Raw genomic sequence first — 22,156 nt, 5'->3', positions numbered from 1 at the left:
ACGGTATAAATCTAAAAAATCATTTGCATAGTCCCACATTTGAAAAATATAATGAATATTTGTTTGTCACTAGTAATATGGTAAAGTCAAAATTGTCTGTATCTCCTTTACATATCACAGGTTGCTGTATGAACTAGTGGCAAGTTGTCACAGGTCAAAAAATAAAAAGACTGAACTGCCGTATTTCTGTCAGTTACACCACAATATTACTAGTGGCAATGTGGATGTCTATACCAAAATGTTTTATGTGCTTCATTGTGAGGGTGGCAAAGTGTTATTTTATTTTTTTAATATAAGTAAATACTGTGGTTATAAAAGCAAAGTAATACCAGTGCTATATTACTGAAATAAACCTTAGCAACTTTGACAGAATGCAATGTTTAGTTCTCAGTATGTTTATTCCTGTAGAATAATCCACATACACTATACAGGTTTTGTAAAAAACTCAATCTTTGGTTTCAATATTTGCACAATAATCTTGAAACATGCATATAACTAATTTTAAATTATAATAACTCAGACAAGATAGCTGAGTTATAAACAGGTGCAAGGAACTTGCTTCTAGTATATTTGGTATGTCAAACTATAAATCATTTATGTTGGCTGATAAAAGTTTGAATACATCTTGGTGACATTTCACATGAAAACAGCAACAGAATTTTATACTCAGTCCAACCCATACCTGTAATTACACAATTTTGCATATGACTTTTATTTGCAGCTATGGAATATTTATTATTTTTACAATTTTGAGGTTTCAACTTGTTCAGTGCCTGTCTACAGTGACTGATAATATATGAAATCCATGTAAAATGTATGTATTTGATAATAGTAACACATGAAAATTTCATTCAATTTCCACATTAAAACATTTCAAAATTATAACAAAGAACTAAGTATCTAACAAAGCTAAACACCTACATAAAAAGTAAATTTCACAAGTGAGATAAACATAAACAACAACATTGAGAAAGTTAAATATTCGTGAATTTAAATGTAGCAGTCATAAAAAGATAAAAAGCTTAAAATTTTAACAACATGTGGGTCTAAGTACATTGCTCTCAGTGACATAATGAAACTTTAATACTGAGAATGGCATTTCATGAGAGTATTGAAACAGTTTTTCTACAAGACATTCACAGAGGAGACTGCACAAAATCTTGTTAAATATGTCACTCACTTACCAGAGGTAGTTAGCTGCCAGTCTTTATACACCATTTAAACTCCTTTGCATTTCATTACAAACTGAATTTAAGGCATTAACACCAAAAACACCTCTCCATTAAGTTTATAGAGGAGCTGTCCCATTCTCACTGGCACATATAGTAATGAGAATCAACAAATACTTTAACATGAGATAAATCTCTACTTGGTCCTTACCACTTGGTAGAGAACAATGTTCCATTTTCAACAGTTAATAAATACAATGAGTAAATTTATTCATGACCAGGTGGCGACTGATGTCTGTACTGGTGACTTCCAGGAGGAGGAGTATCAAACAATGACATTTTGAGTCTCTTGTTCTTGGCCCTTCGATTCTTGAACCAAAACTGCACATTTTTTGGTTCCAGTTTTGGAAATTTCTGCCTGTAAGGCATGCGATTTAGCTCCTCAGTATACTTCAGAATAAGGTTGTGCGAGGGGTGAGTGTTCAGTGCAAACCATTGCTCGAGCCGTGGTACTTCCGTCACTGGGTCAATGAAAGTGCGATTACGCTTACGTCTCTCATCTGCAGATGCTGATAAAGCTGACAAGTTAAGTCCACTGCTGCTACTGGCTGGAGGAGCAGACACCTGTGATGTCGGTGGAGTACCTGGTGGACCAAGACCATGATGTGGTTGAGACAGTCCAGGCAAATAGTGACTCATGTACATGATACTGTGGGAGAACATTGAATTAGACACCAAAGGAAATCCTAGGCTGTGTGGTGGGTTACCATGTCCATGAATACGGGGCCCCATCTGCTCAGTTGGACTGGGACTGTGAAACTGCTGAATACGTCGCAAATCATGCTCTGGGGGACAAAGTTCATCCTTCCTTCGCTCTTCTAGTTCATCCATCTCTTCATCTTCATCCTCTTCATCACCCTCTGTCATGTCATCACACTCCTTCAAATTGTTGTTGTTATTGTGAGTGTTGTCATTGCTGCAGTTATTGTTGTTACCAGAGGGAGGAGATGGGACTTCATCTGGAGGCTCTTGCTTAATGTTGTCCATCTACAGGAAGAAAAACAAAAACATATAACATTATTTGAATGCTGTAGCCAGAGAGCATGCATATGTTAAGCAGAAACAACGTAATTTTAAGACACTTTTGTACAGATTTACGACGAATTTGAGACTAGGAACTTTCTCTTTAGAAACTTCTGCTTAAAAAAGAAATCCATTTAATAGTGTTCTCATGACCTAAGAGTCAATGATTATGTTCAACTTGGGTAAAATTTTAGTTAAAAGTTATTTGTAATTGAATGTGCGACTGTAAAAATGTGAAACCTCGGAATGATCATCAAACTTTCTGATTCAGTGAAGCGGAGGCAGTTCTGAACTGTGATTTTTCTTAGTGATTGGAACGACTGAACGAAAACAGTCGTTTCGGTCGGTTGTAAGTTTGTGTGTTAGTTTGATTATTCATTCTTCTTTTGAATGAGACCAGTCTGTGGGAGCAACCGAATGGAAACACGCAGTTCGCTTTCAGTTTTGGCGGAAACAATTACCTGTCGGCACTATTATTGCCGTTCAGATATTCACGTTTCACTGAGTGGCAGTAAGTAGCCTTCAGTTCAGTTTTTGGTTCCTGTTTGTTCCTTAACAGTGAACTTCGTGTGTTGACCGCAATGCCAAAACGCATAGTGATGTACGAATGGAAGAAATATTATGAATGGTTACCTACTGACCCTCAAGATAAATTCCACTGTAACATATGGATTCTGAAAGGACGATACATGTTATGAAACATTAGTTAAAAAAATAAAAAAAAATAACGCATGATGGCATTATGAAGAAAGGTACTTTCAGCAGGTGACAGCATACGCATGAAAGGCAAATGATGAGGTCCCAAACCATTTAAAAAATTGTTCATTATATGCTTTCTGCTACCTCAGCAATTACTGAAGTTAATCTATCGGTAATCGGTGCAAATCAGAGGGGAGGGAACGAAAGAGAGAGAGAGAGAGAGAGAGAGAGAGAGAGAGAGAGAGATTGAATAAAATTAAATAAAAAGCAATTTTTCATTTGTTTAAACACACATATAAAATGTAGTACCATTTATTGACTTTTTAAAAACAATCAAAAATTCATATATAATGCCATAAGTACGAGAAATTTGTATTAAAGAAAAGAAATACCACTAGTCGAAATAAGACACGTTATAAAATTAGCATCCCAAGTCAACGTTCATGTATAACCGAAAATGCAGGAAAAGTACACTGTGCAACACTATTAACGTTTTCGAAACCCCGTAACAGTCTCCCATTGGACGCTTAAGTTTGAAATTTGGCTCCAAGGCGCCTACAGTCTTCCTCTGTAATACTGAGTCCTGCGACATGATCCTCGGGCTAGGCGACGCTTGTAACAGGAAAGTGTCGACACACGTGCAAAAAAGGCCTGAGCTCAGAAGTTCATTCGAGCTGTAAGGTGGGTTAATGGCATCAAATTTCACCACAGTTCGCCTAATGCCCCCGAAGACGTACCATCCCTTGTGAAGGTCTCACGCCCCCTTTCTTACCCACATTTCGCTCCTTCTGACGTCTCTGCCACTCTGGTCAGAACTTGAGACCTAGCACTGAAATCACAATTTGCTTGTGAGTGACCGAGAGTAACATTTCAGACTCACCGACGCTCAGAATCCATACGAGAAGGTGTCAGGCGATACCAAGAAGGTCATCAATGAAACCAACCCTTTCTCAAGGGCGTTGATTCCCACACATTTCGCGGTAGGAAACTACAGATCGAGGTACTTGGAGAAAGAGGGCGACGTTCTTAACATTCTTTGACAATGCTTACACCTCTGGGACGCTTCAACGCTTCCCTGAGGACATAGTAGGCTAGCAACCCCACTGAACGTGATAGCACCCCTTTAGGGTTGAACGCGACCATGTTTTTTGCTCTGATGTACAGCGTGAAACCATTAGGAAACGTCTTGGTCAGTTGCTATGAGCTTTGAGAAGGGGTATAATTTCATAACTGAGGCAGAAACGTTTGTTGTATACGCTTAACACATACAGCAGATTCCTCTTTCGGTAGTTTAAAAACAAATCTGTTTCCATAATTGCCATGTAGGTTACCTGCTTTGGTTAAGTGGTAAGCATCTCCTACCACAAACACACACACACACACACACACACACACACACACACACAAGGCAATATCGTTCTTTTCGCCAATAATACCATATTCGCCATGAAATACTGTTGGTCACTGGAGTGGCAACAAGCAATTAGTCAAGCTTATTTCGTGGCTTATACAATATTTTTAAATAGGTTACAACTTTGCCTGTCATAATGAGATAATTAAATAAAAGCCAGGAGTTTGCCATTATCTTACATGGTAATGTACCCTTACATGGTAATGTACCCTTACACGGTAGGGTACATTAACCTACATACACTCTAAAAAAAAAAAAAAAAAAAAAAAAAAAAGAAGTTACTCACCGCGAAGACATTACACGAATGGAACGGAAATCGGTAGACACGATGAACATGTGCAGAGAAACAAATGATTACTATTTCAGGAGATCTGTACGATTTATTCCAAGAGAAAGAGCTTCACAAACTGAGCAAGCAAGTAAAACATTGGTCCACCTCTAGGCCTTATGCAAGCAGTTATTCGGTTTGGCATTATTGATATGGTTTTGAATGTCCTCCTGAGGGATATCGTGCCATATTCTGTGTAACTGGCGTGTTAGATCTTATAAATACCGTACTAGTTGGAGGGCCCTGCCTATAATGCTCCAATTCTCCAGTTCTCAATTGGGGAGAGGTCCGGCAACCTTGCTGGCCTAGGCGGGGTTTGGCGAGCACGAAGACAAGCAGTAGAATCTCTCGCAGTGTAGGGCGGGCATTATCTTGCTGAAACATAGCCCCAGGATGGCTTAGCAAGATGATCAACAAAAAAAGAGCGTACAATATCGTCGACTTATCACTATGCTGTAAAGGTGCTGTGGATGACAGCCAAACGGGTCCTGATGTGAAAATAAATGGCACCCCAGACCATCACTCCTGGATGCCGAGCAGTATGGCGGTCGAATTAGGTAGGTATCCCATCGCTATCCGTGGCTTCTCCAGACATATTTTCTCTGGTCATCCGGTCAGTTCGAAACGGGTTCATCACTGCAGACAATGCTGCTCCAGATAATGAGATTACAGGCCAAAGCCGTGTCGGGAGATGTCCTCTACCGCCTTGGGATATGAACGTGTCTGTCTCCCACCATACGGCCCAACAACCGGGAGTGATATCTGGGGTGCCATTCTGTTCACAGTAATACCCCGTTGGTTGTCATCCACCGTACCCATACAGAACTGCTGTACGTCGACGATATTCTACACCCTGTTTTGTTGCCCTTCATAGCAAGCCATCGTGGGCTTACATTTCAGCAAGATAAGGACCGCCCGCACATGGCGAGAGTTTCTACTGCTTGCCCACACACGCAATCGCCGCTTTCCGTGGCACATTTGACGCAAAGCACGTCCTTCCACCTCGAAGGTGGCGCGGAGTGCGCGCTCGGCTCGGCGTCTCATAGGCGACTGCCGAACGTAGGTGAGACGCACAACACAGCTGCTCGGTGCACCGCCTGTCATTCGTTTGGTGCGTGTGGCCTCCGACACTCGCTGGCGACGCGCCTTGTTCCTGTTATCCGGCGCGGGGCTTGCGCGCGGCCGGACGGCGGGGGGACTGCGCGGGGTGTGGCAGTGTCCTGCTGGACCGACGGAGGCTTTCTCACCTGGTGTCATCCACCGTACCCATACAGAACTGCTGTACGTCGACGATATTCTACACCCCGTTTTGTTGCCCTCCATAGCAAGCCATCGTGGGCTTACATTTCAGCAAGATAAGGACCGCCCGCACATGGCGAGAGTTTCTACTGCTTGCCTTCGAGCTTTCCAAACCCTACTTGGGCAGCAGTGTCGCCGAATCCCTCCCCAACTGAGAACGCTTGAAGCATTATGAGCAGAGTCCTCCAACCAGATCAGGATTTTGACGATCTAACAAGTCAGTTGGACAGAATTTGGCACGAATTCCATGAAAAGGACCTGTAACAACTATATCACTCAGTGCGAAGCCGGATAACTGCTTTCATAAGGATAAGAGGTGGACAGGTGGACCCCCGGGTTGCTGACTTGCTCAATTTGTGAAGCTCTTTCCCTTGAACAAATCATGTAATTTTGCTGACATTGTAATCGTCTGTTTGTCTGCCCAGGTGTATCACATCTACCGATTTCCGCCTCATTCGAATAATTCCTTCGTGGTGCGTATTTAACTGCCCATGGAGATTTCCCATGTGATGTAACTTGTAATGTGGTGATGGCTAATAATGAAGAAATAAGTTCCAGAGCCGACCAGAGTGGCCCAGCGGCTCTAGGCGCTACAATCTGGAACCGCGCGACCAATACGGTCGCAGGTTCGAATCCTGCCTCGGGCATGGATGTGTGTGATGTCCTTAGGTTAGTTAGATTTAAGTAGTTCTAAGTTATAGGGGACTGATGACTTCTGCAGTTAAGTCCCATAGTGCTCAGAGCCATTTGAATAAGTTCCAGAAATTCAACCAGTCTGAATATATGTGACGAATACCCCAATTTGACTGCTTTAAACAGTAATATCAGTATGTGCCACAGACTTTTTTAAAATTTTTGTCACCCTGTTACTTCACCACTCAGGCATTCACTCAGAGCGCGTAATGTAATGGAGTCAGCTGAATTTCTCAAAAGCTGATGTACTTCCACATTGGAAGAAGTGGTATACACGCAATTTAAATACATAAAAACTAACTTTGAAATAACGCCAAACTTCAGCAGCTTTTTAATGGATCAGCTTGAATGATTGGAGAGTATACATAGAGACTGATTTGTTATTCCTTTGAGTTTATTTTTAAAATAGTTTTCTATGTGGATGAAACACACGCAGCACAGTCATACTAACACTTGAGGAATCCAGATACGGAGATGACAACGCATTTGAATCAGAGGACTACGGGATCTATAAAGGGAAACAGGCCACAAAAAAGTAAGCAAAGTCACTACGCCCGGGACAGCTTCCATTGTCAAATGGATTTTAAAAGAACCCTCAACAAGTTTTACATCCTCATTGGAGCGAATCTCTATGCTCTCGTTTAGACCAAAAAACAGGGGCAGTTTTGGGGAAAGTAGAAAATCAGAGGTCAGAAATACAAAAACACCATATGAAACTACTTTCACGAAACTTGAACGCACAAATCGGCATAGAAGAGTAATACAAGGCAATAGTAGGAAACTTTCCTGCATACAAACGCAGCAATAAGAATGGAGAAAGGATCAGCAACGTCTGCAAGCAGTTCGACTTAAAACTAATGTCAACCTTTGTCAGAGAATTACAGAGGAGAAAGAAGACCTCGTCTTTCGTAATACATATCTACGTGCATGTCAACTGGATCATCCGGCAATAACCAAACAAAACCTTAGAGAAATCGTGGATGTACGGCTCAGAAGAGGACTAGGTTACTGCGAGTTAGTAGCAAAATACTTCAAAAATCTTCTAAACTGTGAGTAACCAACATGACTAATTTTCTGACAGCCTCAAAAGGAAAATCCTACTCCAGAACCACCGTCACTGCATCAAAGTAAATAATAAAATGCCCAGCTGAAAAACAATAGAGCGCCAGGTGAAGACGTGATATTAGCTGAGATGTGGAAACTCTGAGGGAAGTGGGCAGCTAGAACCATTTTTGAGGCTATTAAATATTGGTGGGAGAAAGGAAGCATAACTGACCATTGAAAACAAGCCATAATCCACCCGCTACATAATAAGGATGACAGGACAGACACCAAAAATTACTGAGGCATGTCTCTACATCCAGTCGCATATGCAAAGCTCTACTGAAAAACGCCCGTGACCTAGAAGAACAAACAATATGTGAGTACTATCCGAGATTCAGAAAAAAATAGACAGTGCCCAGGGCAAATTTTTAACTTGGAGAAAATCCTCAGGATCAGAACAATACGCAACTTAGTGGCTACACTCACTGATTTCAAAAAAGCCTACTGTTCTATAGAAAATATTCATAACACTGGAAGAAACAGGTAACGACAAAACCACTAGACAATTAGTCGAACAGATAACTTCGAACGTTAAATTCATAGGCGAAGTTAAATTCTTAGGATAAGATGTTCGGCAGAGCGACGGGCTCTCACTGAATCTATTCAATCTGGTCTTAGACAAGGAAATGAGACAGTGGGATAAAGAACTACAAGAGAAAAACCTCGAAGGAATTCATGTATGACAAGGAGAACGAAAATCTGATGTCAAATGTCTCGTTTTTGCTGACGATATTGAGTAATTTGCAATGACAAAACAGATGCAAAGTCAATGAGAGAAACACTTCAGGAAATTGCAGGTAAAACAGAACTACATATATCGTATGAGAAATCGGAATACATTAAACATAAACACAACAGATAAAAACATTTACAAACACAACACAGAAACATCGAAAGAGTTGACAAGTTCCAGGATTTGGGAGAATGGATACAATCTGATGGATTACATCACAAGTAATGAAAGATCAAAGGAAATGGAATTAGCACGCAAACTCACCCAAAACCGATATAATAAAAGGTCAGTATCATTCCAGGCAAAAATTAAACACCACACAACAGTAATCTAAGCAGAAGCACTTTACGACTGTGAATGCCTTACACAGAATAAAAGAAGTGAACAAGAAGAATTGGAAAAGAAGGAAAGGAAAAGAACAATTTAGGAGCACAAAAGAACGAAGATAACAACTAAACGAAAAGAAGAAACGAAGATCTATACAGAAACATAGATACAATCACAGACACAATAAGGAAGAAGGGATGAAAGTCTTATGGTCGTACCTACAGAATGAACTGCAATAGGCTAACGAAGACAATTTTTGATTTCATTTCAAAGTTGAAAAACACTGCGCGATGGATGGAAGAAACAAGAAGGGATTTGAAGAAACAGGATCACAGACGACAGCACACAGGATAGGAAAAATTTCGGGCTACTGACCAATACTGCAAAATTTCCACAACCTTGGAGTGTGATTTCTAATGAACAGAGGCAAGCCTTCAACCAACACATAAATAAGTCCTGGGAAGGTAAAAAAAGAGTTTGTACCTTAGTCTTAGGTTCTAAGCGGTCTTTAATTGGCGAAATTCTGTAATAAAGAAAAAATATTTATGTTATAAAACCTGGCAGTTCAAAAATTAAGAATTATTGCTAGTGATTTTGAACACGTACTTACTTGCACAGGTGAGGCTGTATGTCCTTTTGGAGAGCTGGGTCTGCTAGCTCTGTCATTTGTCGTTAGAGAGAGGGGCCCCACGGGACTGGCCGGCGGTCCAGCTTCCTCGTCGTCCGAGCCGCCTGCTGAATTATCCGACAGGTAGGCGTTTGGAGGGAGGCCTCTGGCGCCAGGGCTGTGCAACGGCGGGCTCTCGCTCTTGTTGGTGCTGCCCATGGTGCTGCCACCCCCACTCATCATCGGTCCTGGGGGGCTGTGGCTGCTGCTGTTGTACCCATTCAGTGACAGAATACCTATTCAACAAGAAAAATTCTTTATAATTATGTAATAATAAGTACCTGAAGGTGGCAGAGGTAAAATACAGCGAGCGAAAGACTATTTACAATTTGTACTGAAACCAGATTGCAGTTATAAGAGTCGAGGGGCATGAAAGGGAAGCGATGGTTGGGAAGGGAGTGAGACAGGGTTGTAGCCTTTTCCCCGATGTTATTCAATCTGTATATTGAGCAAGCAGTGAAGGAAACAAAAGAAAAATTCGGAGTAGGTATTAAAATCCATGGAGAAGAAATAAAGACTTTGAGGTTCGCCGATGACATTGTAATTCTGTCAGAGACAGCAAAGGACTTAGTAGAGCAGTTGAATGGAATGGATAGCGTCTTGAAAGGAGGGTATAAGATGAACATCAACAAAAGCAAAACGAGGATAATGGAATGTAGTCGAATTAAGTCGGGTGATGCTGAGGGAATTAGATTAGGAAATGAGACACTTAAAGTAGTATATGAGTTTTGCTATTTGGGGAGCAAAATAACTGATGATGATCGAAGTAGAGAGGATATATAAAATGTAGAGTGGCAATGGCAAGGAGAGTGTTTCTGAAGAAGAGAAATATGTTAACATCGAGTATAGATTTAAGAGTCAGGAAATCGTTTCTGAACGTATTTGTATGGAGCGTAGCCATGTATGGAAGTGAAACATGGACGATAAATAGTTTAGACAAGAAGAGAATAGAAGCTTTCGAAATGTAGTGCTACAAAAGAATGCTGAAGATAACATGGGTAGATCATATAACTAATGAGGAGGTGAAACTTCCTGGCAGATTAAAGCTGTGTGCCGGACCGAGACTCGAATTCGGGACCTCCCGAGTTCGAGTCTCAGTCCGGCACACAATTTTAATCTGCCAGGAAGTTTCATATCGACGCATACTCCGCTGCAGAGTGAAAATCTCATTCTGGTAATGAGGGGGTATTGAATAGGATTGGGGAGAAGAGGAGTTTGTGGCACAACTTGACTAGAAGAAGCGATTGGTTGGTAGGACATGTTCTGAGGCATCAAGAGAACACCAATTTAGTACTGGAGGGCAGCGTGGAGGGTAAAAATCGTAGAAGGAGACCAAGAGATGAATACACTAAACAGATTCAGAAGGAGGTAGGTTCCAGTAAGTATTGCGAGATGATGAAGCTTGCACAGGATAGAGTAGCATGGAGAGTTGCATCAAACCAGTCTCAGGACCGAAGACCACAACAACAACAACAAGTACCTGGCGTTCGAGATAGAAACAAGGACAAAATATTAATTCGATACGTAGCTTTAATCAGAGCAGACCAATTGTAAATTTTTAACGACAATCTTTCTAAGTGTAGTATTGTCCACAGTCGTCATAGGTATAGTTTATGTCCATATATTGCGCTGCATATCATTATTAAAGAGTGTTGGTGTGACGTCACGTGTGCTGTACTGCTGCTGAGATTGCTCGTCAACATTTTATATAGTTTTAGTCTTCAATTACTTATTTTAAAGTTTATTTGTGTTAATATTTGCTGTAAAAGTAACTTATTAGTGGATTTTCATTAATCTCAGTCTTTCTTCCTGTGTTATTGACTGGAGTCCTCTATTATTCGTGCGTGTGCTTACGTCTTCCGTCTCCCGGTCGCGCTCTCGCTTCCCGAGCACAGGGTCCCCGGTTCTCGGCGGGGTCAGGAATTTTCACCTGCCTCGAAATGACTGTATGTTTGTGTTGTCGTCATCATTTCATCATCATTCATGAAAGTGGTGAGATTGGACTGAGCAAAGGTTGGGAATTTGTAGGGGCGTTGATAACCGCGCAGTTGAGTGCCCCACAAACCAATCATCATCATCATCATCATCATCATCATCATCATCATCATCATCATCATCATCTTACGTCGTTCGTCCAAGCCTCACGCCTCAGTAATGTGTTTACATTTTGCGGCGTGCAGTTGCAGCTGTAGTGGTTATAAAGCTAAGTACTGACGAAGTTATTTCTGCACTGTTGTACATTTATTAAATTTAATAGTTTTCAGCAGTGTTTCGTGCTGTTTGCGGCGAAAGAACGATTTAATAAACTTTTGAAAACGTTCGCTAACTGTGTTATTCACAGTTTTCCGTGCGCTGAAGTCGTTTAGTAAATTTCGTACTTTGGTGTTCAGTTGACGTTTCTTATTGTTTCTAGTCAACTATTTCGGTAAAATTTTCGTTCAGTGTTTTAACTTTGTTGAGTGTTCGAGGAGCCCCTAGAATTTTTGGTTTTAGCTAATAATTTAGTGAAGTTTTCTTGGTATTGGTATTAGCTGTGGTGTAGTAGTATTAATACAAGCAGCTGCTTCCTTAGTAGACAGAGAATTTAGAGACCGCTATTCTTAGTTCTATAAATAGTTCTACTGGTGTAACTGAACTGAGGTAACGTAAATCTCCTAGGCCTCACTTCTGTCTCTAAGCTGGTCGCAGATTGTGTTCCAAAAATGAACAGCATAGAGGCAGAAGTGATGACCCTTTTTGCAAGACCTGACCAAAATTTTGCAGCACAATACACAAGCACATATAGTGCAAGCTGTACTGATTTGTTTGACTGATTGGGCTGCTAAGTGCTATACCACCTACTTGCACTCCCCTGACTTAAGCCCTCGTGAGTTCAACTCGATTTCTGAACTGAAGGAAACACTTCACGGCATTCGCTTCAGAACTGCTACAAATGTTTCGGGCAATATACGGCGCCACTCGAACTGTGAGCACAACTAGCATTGCTATGAGTATGCTACGACTTCCACATCGCTGGCAACTGGTCATACAGAATGCTGGTGACTACTCTGAAGGTCAGTATAACTTTGAAACACGTATCTATTTTGTACGAGCTGAAAATATATACTTGCCACTATTAAAGTTCCAACCCTCGTATATGGAAAATATAATGCTTTCATTAACACCTTTCTCATGCTCTTTGAGAGTTGCTTTCCATTAGAAAGCAATACTAGGCAGCCTGGATGGCTGACTAGTGGGATAAGGATATCATGTAGAAAAAAAAAACGTGAATTACATCAAAATGTTAGAAATAGTCATAATCAAGCTACAGAAGCTCATTACAAATAGTATTGTAAGGTGGTTAAAATGTTATTAGGAAGACAAAGAGTATGTGGTATGCAAATAGAATAGCTCATTCACAGGATAAAATTAAAACAATATGGTCAGTTGTGAAAGTAGTGTCTGGTCAACAGCACAAGGTCGATGATACAAAGTCAGTTCGTAGTAAAAATATTTGTTACTCATAAGTCAGATACACATACAGTGTTTAACAATCATTTTCTAAGCATTACTGGTGAATTAAATAAAAATTTTGTTTCTACAGGAAATCATATAACTTTCTTGGCAAATGCCTTTCCGAGATTCACGTTTGAAATACTCCCCTATGATACAGACAAGGGAGAGAGTGAGTATATAATTACGACTAAGAACTCTCATGGGGATGATGGAGTGCCTAGCACAATATTAAAATACTGTGCTGCACATATTAGCCCTTTATCTAGCCATATTTGCAATTTGTCCTTCAGGAATGGTCAGTTTCGTGAACGATTAAAGTACTCAGTAGTAAATCCGCTTTATAAAAAGGGAGAAAGGAATAATGTAGACAATTTTAGAGCTATTTCTATGCCATCAGTGTTTGCTAAAGTTATTGGAAAGGCTGTGTATCTAAAGATAATTGATCACACGATTTGCTATCAAATGTACAGTTCGGCTTTATAAGTCGTTTAACAACTGAAAATGGTATATTCTCTTTTCTCTGTGAGGTACTGGATGGGTTAAACAAAAGGTTTCGAACGCTAGGCATATTTTTTGTTTTAACTAAGGCATTTGTGTTGTTCACAAAATATTGCTCCAGAAGTTTGACCATTACGGAATACGGGGAGTAGCTCACAATTGGTTCACCTCTTACTTTAGCAACAGGCAGCAAAGGTCATTATTTACAATGTTGAGAATGGCTGTGATGTGGGGTTTGAGTGGGGTACAGTCAAGTGGGGGAGGGGGGGGGGGCTGCCCCCGGAGATAAGTGTTGGGGCCACTCCTGTTCCTTATTTATATAAATGACATGCCCTCTAGTATTACTGGTAATTCTAAAATATTTGTTTGCTCACGACACTAGCTTGGTAGTAAAGGATGCAGTGTGCAACATTGGCTCGGTTTCAAATAGCGCAGTTCATGACATAAGTTCATGGCTTGCAGAAAATAAACTAAAGCTAAGTCACAGTAAGACTCAGTTTTTACAGTTTCTAACACGCAAGTCAACAAAACCTTACGTTTTAGTTTCACAGAATGGGTATATGATTAGTGAAACTGAACAGTTCAAATTTATGTGAGTGAACAGTTCAAAGTTGTGTGTGTTCAGTTAGGTAGTAAACCGTCGTGGAAAGCCAACGTTCAGGATCTTGTTCAAAGACTTAATGCTACCATTTTTATTATTCGAACAGTATCTGAAGTGAGTGACCGTTCGACACGAAAATTAGTCTACTTTGCTTACTTTCATTCGCTTATGTCGTAAGGTATTATATTTTGGGGTATATTTTTTGCTCAGAAATGGGCGGTTGGGGAATAAGTGGTGTCAGTTCACGAACTGCTTGTCGACCCTTGTTTACGAGTCTGGGTATTTTGACATTGGCCTCTCAATGTATGTATTCCTTACTGTCATTTATTGTTAACAATATGAGCTTATTCCAAAGAATATGCAGCTTCCACATAGTTAACACTCGGGAGAAATCAAACCTGCATTTGGATCGGACTTCCTTAACTCTTGTGCAGAAAGATGTACAGTATACTGCTTCATCCTTTTCCAGTAAGCTACCACTCGAATTCAAAAATTTAGCAGTAATCCACGCGCTTTCAAATCGAAACTGAAGAGTTTCCTCATGCGTCAGTCCTTCTATTCTGTAGAGGAGTTCCTTTAAAAATTAAGCTGATCCTTGTTGTATTGTTGACTGCGTTTGCTTAAACATATAGATTGACTTTTTTATTTTTTTATCTGTTATTACTTTTATGCTGTAATTTCTTGTACTGACACGTTCCATGACCTCGGAGATTTGCTCCTCAATTTGGTCCTACGGAACTTGACGTGTAAATAAAAATGATGAAAAAGGAAAACACTAAGTGCAATAACCCGATTTCCCTGAAACTTTGCTCTGTGAAAGAGGGGTCAAAATAAGCGAACACATGACTCTGCTTATGCGTAGATACACGACCGTTTCTGAGGAAACGACGTAAGTTACATGTCTTTTGCACTGTACAACCAATTCGGCTGAGACTTCCGCACGCTAAAAGGCATCCAAAGTACGTCTAAAATTTTGCTCGTCGTTTCCTCAGAAACGGTAGAGTATCTACGGATAAGCCGAGACACATGTTCACTTATTTTGACTCCTGTTCCAGCGATCGAACTTTCAGTTAAATCGGGTTATGACACTTCCCGTGTTGTCCTCGTAAGTCATTTCCTTGTGGTTTACTTTCTTTTAGGAATGATAGTCCAGTAAGATGTGCATGAGCGCTTGTGTCAGCTTTGGAAAGTATCAGGAAGTTACTGGTGATATAAAAGACGTGAAAGTGAGTTGTGGATCATTTTGTGGTAGCCTAGTAAGAAACTGCGTGCACACAAAACTGCACAGATCAATAATCAATATTAATTTCATAATCTAAGGACTGGAGTTAAGTCCTGCCCCGTGATCTTAACACACAATCGTTTTTCGCTAATCATCCGTCATCCATCATCTTTCTGAAGGAGCCATCTGCTGTGAGATATTTGAACTTCTTCGTCTATTTAGATGCTATTACCAGTAGTCAGTGTATCAAACTTGATTACATTCATATACTTTTTGCTTATTTATCATTCAGATATTTCAAATTGTTACTGTTTACGTCTTAAATGTTCACTTGCTTTTAGTAATAGTCCTATTCAGAAAAGGGAAGGAAATGAATTAGTGTGAAATACTTTCGGACATTTTTGACAATGATTGTTCAGATGTTCCTAATGAGAATGAAAATCCGGGTGATTATGTGAATGTTTTTATGGCTCGGAGGAAGATTCCAGTGACAGTGAGATCAGATATGTAAAGAAGCATAAGGCAGCAGTGTTTTCATGTGATTGCAACAACAACGGTGAAGGTGATTCTGTTCTTGGGAGTGAGTCGTTTTGTGAATTATATTTGTTGATTTTTACACCGTATTAAACGATTGCTTGCAAATATTATACACGTTACAATATTTTAGTGTACGAAACTTTTTTTAACTTCAGTTAAATATTTATCTGTAGTGAATACAAAATTTAAAAAAAAAATTCAGTCTAGTTTTGGACTGACATTACTATAGTCTGGAAGCTCATATAAATGGCGTAATTTGGTTAGCGATTGTACAAAATGCAACAGATGACAGAAAATTTTGCATTAGAACCAAATACCTAAAACCTGCTGAAAATGGCGTGAACCAATCCTAACACAATCTTCATGAAACTTACAACTTTAATTTCACATCCTGACCATTGAATCTTGCATAAAAATATAAAAAAAAATCTTGATTTCCTCTCAGCAGAATGTATGCTCCAATATGTAAGATGAAGGAAATGTAAAAAAAAAAAAAAAATAAAAAATAAAATTAAATAAATAAATAAATTTGAGTCGTACACTTAAAATTCCAAAAAGTTCCAGAGAAAGAAAGAATATTTTTGCTCTAAGAAAATTGCACATGTTATGAAGTGGTGATAACACCTTTTATGGTGGGGCAGAAAATAGCGCCTAGGCACTGGGATACTAAATACATCGTCGTACGAAATATAAACTGGTGAGACCTGCTGAAGCATAATCATCACTCCATGAATGAAGGAGTTAAAGCGACCATAACAAAGTACAATCAAGCGTAATGCATAAATATAAGACTAAGCAAGATGGGCGGTAAACGCCTAACGTCTTTCAGTTCAATTGTCATATTACTGAGAGAATTGCAGCACAAAATCGACAAAGAAATTGTAGGATTTCAGGCCTGCTCTGCAGCACCTACTGCAACACGAAATAACAGATGTAAGAGCGAACTTACCTGGGCCGATGCTGCGGAGTTCGGCTCTCTTCTGCGCGGCTCGCGCGTTCTTGAACCAGTACACCACGTTGTTGACGTCTAGCTGCTTCCGCCCGCGCCGAGATTCCAAAGTGTTTAGTTCTTTAACGTACTGCTGGATCTGAAATATCAGGCAGTTTCTTCAGTGGGTGCAATGACTTATTGACAGGAAAGTTAGATGATTTTCTTTCTGTCACTTATATTCTTTTATTATGTGCCTTTTCTTGTCGTTCCATTGAATAAGACGTGTATTACTTTTCATTTTCACTCATTGTTTCTAGACAGACTCTTCCTTCAAACGAATGTCACTGATCTATAAATAGCAAAATGATCTCTCGAAGTCTAATCGAAATCATATCTATCTTTCATAACTCCAGAGAAATGGTTTCTCATATAGCCCTTAACTGAGGACTCAAAATTGTTGTTGATGAACAGCCCTCAGGTTTTATAAGATATTCTGTTACTGGACAAGCAGTAGTCTAGAAATAACTAAAAATTACTGATATATTTTCAACTGTCTGGCGCAATTAAAAGTACAATACGGAAATGATATACTGTGACGTACGAAAATGTGCTGAAAAGTAATGCCTCCGAAATTTTCACGTGAAAATTCTTAAGTCTTTTTAAATAAAAAAATATTAACATTCTACATCTCTATTCTTAATGTCTAGATATTTATTTCTCAACATAGTAACCCTGGCGACGAACATATTTCTCGGAACGAGAGACCAGTTTGTTAATACCGTCACTGTATAATGTTTTACTTTGTTGATGGAGCCATAACCTCACGTCTGCTTCCACCGCTTCAGCATTATCAGAGTTAAGTCTTTCAATGTGTTCTTTAACGACTGGAAACATTAAAATCGGATGGGGCCAAGTCGGGACTGTATGGAGGATAGTCGATAACAGCGAACCCAAGGCGTAGGATTGTTGCAGACGTCGCAGCGCGTGTACATGGTCTGGCATTTTTATGCTGAAGAAGAGAGTGCTCCATGTGTGGACGAACTCTTCAAATTGTCCTTGATATGGCGCGCGCCGCTAACCTGTGATCTTGTTCAGAGCGCGCACTGTAATCGATTATAGTTCGCTGTCCTGGTGCGGGTGGCGCTCCGGCGGCGATTTTCTATGACGTCGCTGGCGTGTGTTTGCGGTGGCCGGGGGAAAGCGAGAGGGTAGTGCACGGAGCGTGAAGTTCGCTCTGCCTCACCGGCTAGTGACTAGCGCTAAGGTTGTTGTGCCTCGCAATATGAGCAGAGTGGTCTGGGGCCGAGGCGACTCGCCGCTGTGCTGGTCATGCGGTGGTGATTAATTTGAGTCGGCGTACTTGTTCCTCCTGCCTGTCTGATGTGGGGGTTCGGTGGGGTCCTGTGTTACTATGGCCAGGAGACAACTAGTTGCTGAATTTTGGAGTCGTCTGCCAGGTTAGGGTGTGGGCTCGGTTGGGTCTTCAGATTTTCCCCTGGAAGCTCCAGCAGCGGTTTCTGAACTTTTCTGATGTGGGACCGTGTTGTTGGAACTTTTTGCTGTGTGTGTGGCTCGTTATGATATTTGTTGGTACTAATTTATTTGCTCAACTGGAGTCCTGCCCGGAGTTGCGTTCTTGTATGGTACATTTGGCAGTAGAAGTGTTAGGTAAAGTCTGCCTAAGAAGGGCGGTTTTGTACAGTAGCCGGCCGGAGTGGCCGTGCGGTTCTAGGCGGTACGGTCTGGAACCGGGCTACCGCTACAGTCGCAGGTTCGAATCCTGCTCGGGCATGTATGTGTATGATGTCCTTAGGCTAATTAGGTTTAATTAGTTCTAAGTTCTAGGCAACTGATGACCTCAGAAGTTAAGTCTCATAGTGTTCAGAGCCAGCCATTTGTACAGTATATACATAGTGAATTACTGCTGCTTGTATGTGGTCTTCTGGGACCTGAACAACACGATCTAGTCAATTTGGTTGTGTAACAGCATTTAGTGGTATGTTCTGTATTTTTTACTGTGTTATTATTAACTCTGTGGAATAGTCGCGTTTGGTGTCGTTAAGGCACTTCTAAGACTGTGGTTTGACTATTCATGTGCGCTTGGCTTTTATTGTTTCGTTTTAGGAATCGAGAATTGTTTGAGATTTGTGTGTGTTGGCTTGCGGCACTTATTAAGAGCGCCCGAGTTAAAGGCGCTGTGGTTATCAGGTGCTGTCGGGATGTAATACTGTATTTTTGAATTTTATCTTGTGTTGATATTATCTGCCGTGTGTTACAGAATATAACCAAGGTGCGTAACTGATGGGCAGTTGTGGGAGGCATGTCAGGGAGCTCTCAGCGGTTTATTTTGGGGACCGTTTCTAGTGGGAAGGCTCCGAAGTGTTGAGAGCTCGCTCTTCTGTGATTGCGTTGGGAGTTGCCCTCGCCCTTTGGTTGTATCAAATTATTATTTTGTTATTATATTTATTGGTTGTGTGTTGCGCTTCTTTCATTTTATGGTGCCAAGCGCCATTATCTTTCTCAAAGTTTTTTTATATAAATCATTTTAAATTGTAATGCCAAGTTAACTTATTATTGGATTTTGTCTTTTGGATAAACTCTAAAAGCAATATTGTAAAAGGTTCTTGTTTTTATGGTGGCAAGCCGCCGTTATTGTTTTTAAAGCTCACTCTTTAACCGTTTATTAAGTTTTGTAACTCATATGAATTTGTTTTTATTTAAAAGAGTTTAGTATTGGCAATTTAATAAATTATGTACAGAGTCTGCTGTATGGATATTATTGGGTGGAATTCCTTGGATAATTGTCCTATAAGAAAACACTTTTCAGTCCTCCTCGGTAGCTGCGCGATCAGCGAGGCGGATTGCTAACAGAAGGAGCCTGGATTTGATTACCGGCCGGGTCGGAGATTTTCTCTGCTCGGAGACTGGGTGTTGTGTTTCCCTTACTATCGTATCGTCATAATTGACACTCCAGTGTTGATACCGCTGTATGGGCACGTCCCAAAACCCGATTTAAAAAAATCGCTATGAATTCAGTTTTCTGAAGGCCTCTCAGTACACTGACATAGGTACGTTGCACACCGCTATGTTAAAAGCTACAATTCGGAGTCACTTAGCGGAAGAGGATTACAAATTGCGTCAGCCAAGCGGGGAAGTCGACCGAGGACGATTCATGACGTGCAACATCTCAAGCGATATTGAGAACATAATAAAAAGTTCCGAGGCATTGCTTTTCAGCATGTCCTCATACTTCCTTAGAATTTGAACTTCAATGTTTTTCTTTTGTGGCTCTAAAATTTCTGTCGTGTAAGTAAAGGACAACTATTAAACCTACCTCAAGTAAGCTGCCACTAACGCTATTTTGTTGAAAATAGACAGCACCTGACTTCACTTAGGCGGAAAAGCAGGTAAACGCACCAAGATGTTACTTACATCCTGCCGGTCGAGCTCTTCTTTTACAGAGCAATAATCTTTAATACGATCGTCACCGACCAAGATCGATACGTTTCGCTGTGGAACCAGAATCATGAAAATATTTGTCACTCAATTTCTTTGTTGCTTCTTTAATAATCACATGACCTTCGTTAGCACTAAATCGCTTTAGAGACTTGTAGTTTCATTGTTTCACGCAAACAAGTGGCGCAGAAGTAACACGAAGGTGCTGCCCATGTACTCAGTGACTGAAGGTACGACTATTGGCAGGAAAAAATATTTTTAAAATTTGGAAATCATATTTGTTAGTTTCCCCTTCTCTGCTATATCACTGCTCGATCAACACTGCTCTGTCGTAAATACAACCGTTTGGAGGAAACGAAAAGCTCAGCACAATTAAAGATCTTTGCTACGGCCATACCACTGTCCCATTAAAACATTAGGCTGTCGAGGCTTAAGAGCGGATGCGCAAATCGTATTGCGTGCAGTGTGCTGCTGTCGAACTTCAGTCGTTACTTCTTCGGTCATGGCCGGCAATGAACTCGCATCACTCTAGTGCTGGCGCCTTCAACAGCGGCAACCAGCTCAACCGCGGGAACTCACCTGCTGCCTGCTCGGGTGCTGGTTCTCCGCAAACCACCGCTGCAGCCTCGGTAGTTCCAGCTCCGGGTCGAAACTGGTACGCATCCGCGTCTTCTGCGTCGGGTACTGGCTCTGCACAGTCTGAAAATCACATTTAAATTGATAGTTTTAGGTATTTGTTACTTTTAAATAACTACTGTATACATTTAGTAACAAACCAATTCCTGTCCGCGCTCATTGGCTTGGAGTAATTCTGTTGTGGACGCTAGAGCAGCCTTTTCGGTTTCCGGATGTGAAAGGGGGGAGGGGGAGGGTGGAACTGTTCAGCAGCCTGGAAATAAATGGCCTGCCTTCCCTTAATCCTGCGACATGGTGGAGGTCTGGCCTGACTGCTGTATCCAAAGGCGAGTGGTTTCCACAGGATTGCCGGAATTTTCTAATATCCTCAGATGGGCGGCAGGGAACAGCACCTTGCTGGTCCAACTGAAGTACATACATTCCGCTCTGGAGCCTGACTGGCCGAGAGGTCTGCATGTTAAGATAATTTTATGGAGCGGTTTTCTAGCTCGCGAAATCGGGAGTCGGCCGACAACTGTCGCGAGGGTAGGACGGGAGTCGCAGCCTTCGGGGTGGCGCTGAGGCTTTAAATGTGTTGGCCCACGACGTCGGGGGTGAGTGATTCTCAGTGACCAATGAAAGTGGATTTCCGGCTTTTGTGAGAAAGGAAGCGACTCAATGAATATGCATTTGCTAGGTGAACGGAAGCCTGACGTTACACGCATACATCGCTAGCCAACGTACGGTAGAGTACCCTGTACCACTACAAGTAATTTCATCTCCTGTTCACCTCGCAACCAGAGCGAGGAAATGATGCCTCTGTGTGTTAGCTACATCGGATATTTAGTGTGCTATCGTCTGTAAATGAGGCTATACGTGTTTTGGTAGTATCGCAGATTATTTACAAAAATAAGAGAACCTGTATGAAATTTTGCTACGAGAACAAAATAAACTGCAGTATAATTTTAGGAATATTAAATAATGATTTTGGTGAGTGAAATACTACAAAATAATGTTGGTGAGCCTGCTATGAGAAAAATTAACGTTTAAGAGTGCTATAAGCACTTGTGAAGAAGTTACGTAGATCGCCGAATCACGATCTGTTATGTCGCTGATAATGGAAAATCAACAGGACTACTGCATGAGATTTTTTCTTATGTTTTGGGTATGAAACGCAAAATTCGTTAAAAAATTTCTGAATTTAGAACAAAAATAGAGTATTCAAACCTATCATTTGCGTGAAGCATTATGAAAAAATGACCGAATCTGTGGCGTAACTGTTCATGAC

The 22,156-nt window shown here is 40.8% G+C and overlaps 1 protein-coding gene across 1 annotated transcript in view; it reads right to left on the bottom strand.

Moving 5' to 3' along the window:
• Positions 1-424: 424 nt before the first annotated feature.
• LOC126124646 (zinc finger homeobox protein 4) overlaps positions 425-22,156 on the bottom strand; it is a gene marked incomplete at its 5' end in the record, with an annotated part of 330,802 nt that continues 309,070 nt past the window's right edge. The window contains 4 exons of the mRNA XM_049915109.1: positions 425-2,216; positions 9,457-9,749; positions 16,816-16,954; positions 20,833-20,952. Of these exons, the coding sequence (XP_049771066.1) occupies positions 1,437-2,216; positions 9,457-9,749; positions 16,816-16,954; positions 20,833-20,952 (1,332 nt within the window). The remainder of the gene's footprint in view (positions 2,217-9,456; positions 9,750-16,815; positions 16,955-20,832; positions 20,953-22,156) is intronic.

This window comes from Schistocerca cancellata, chromosome 1 (genome assembly GCF_023864275.1).
Source record: "Schistocerca cancellata isolate TAMUIC-IGC-003103 chromosome 1, iqSchCanc2.1, whole genome shotgun sequence".
Classification (NCBI taxonomy): Eukaryota; Metazoa; Arthropoda; class Insecta; order Orthoptera; family Acrididae; genus Schistocerca; species Schistocerca cancellata.
This window is presented reverse-complemented; position numbering and strand designations above follow the sequence as displayed.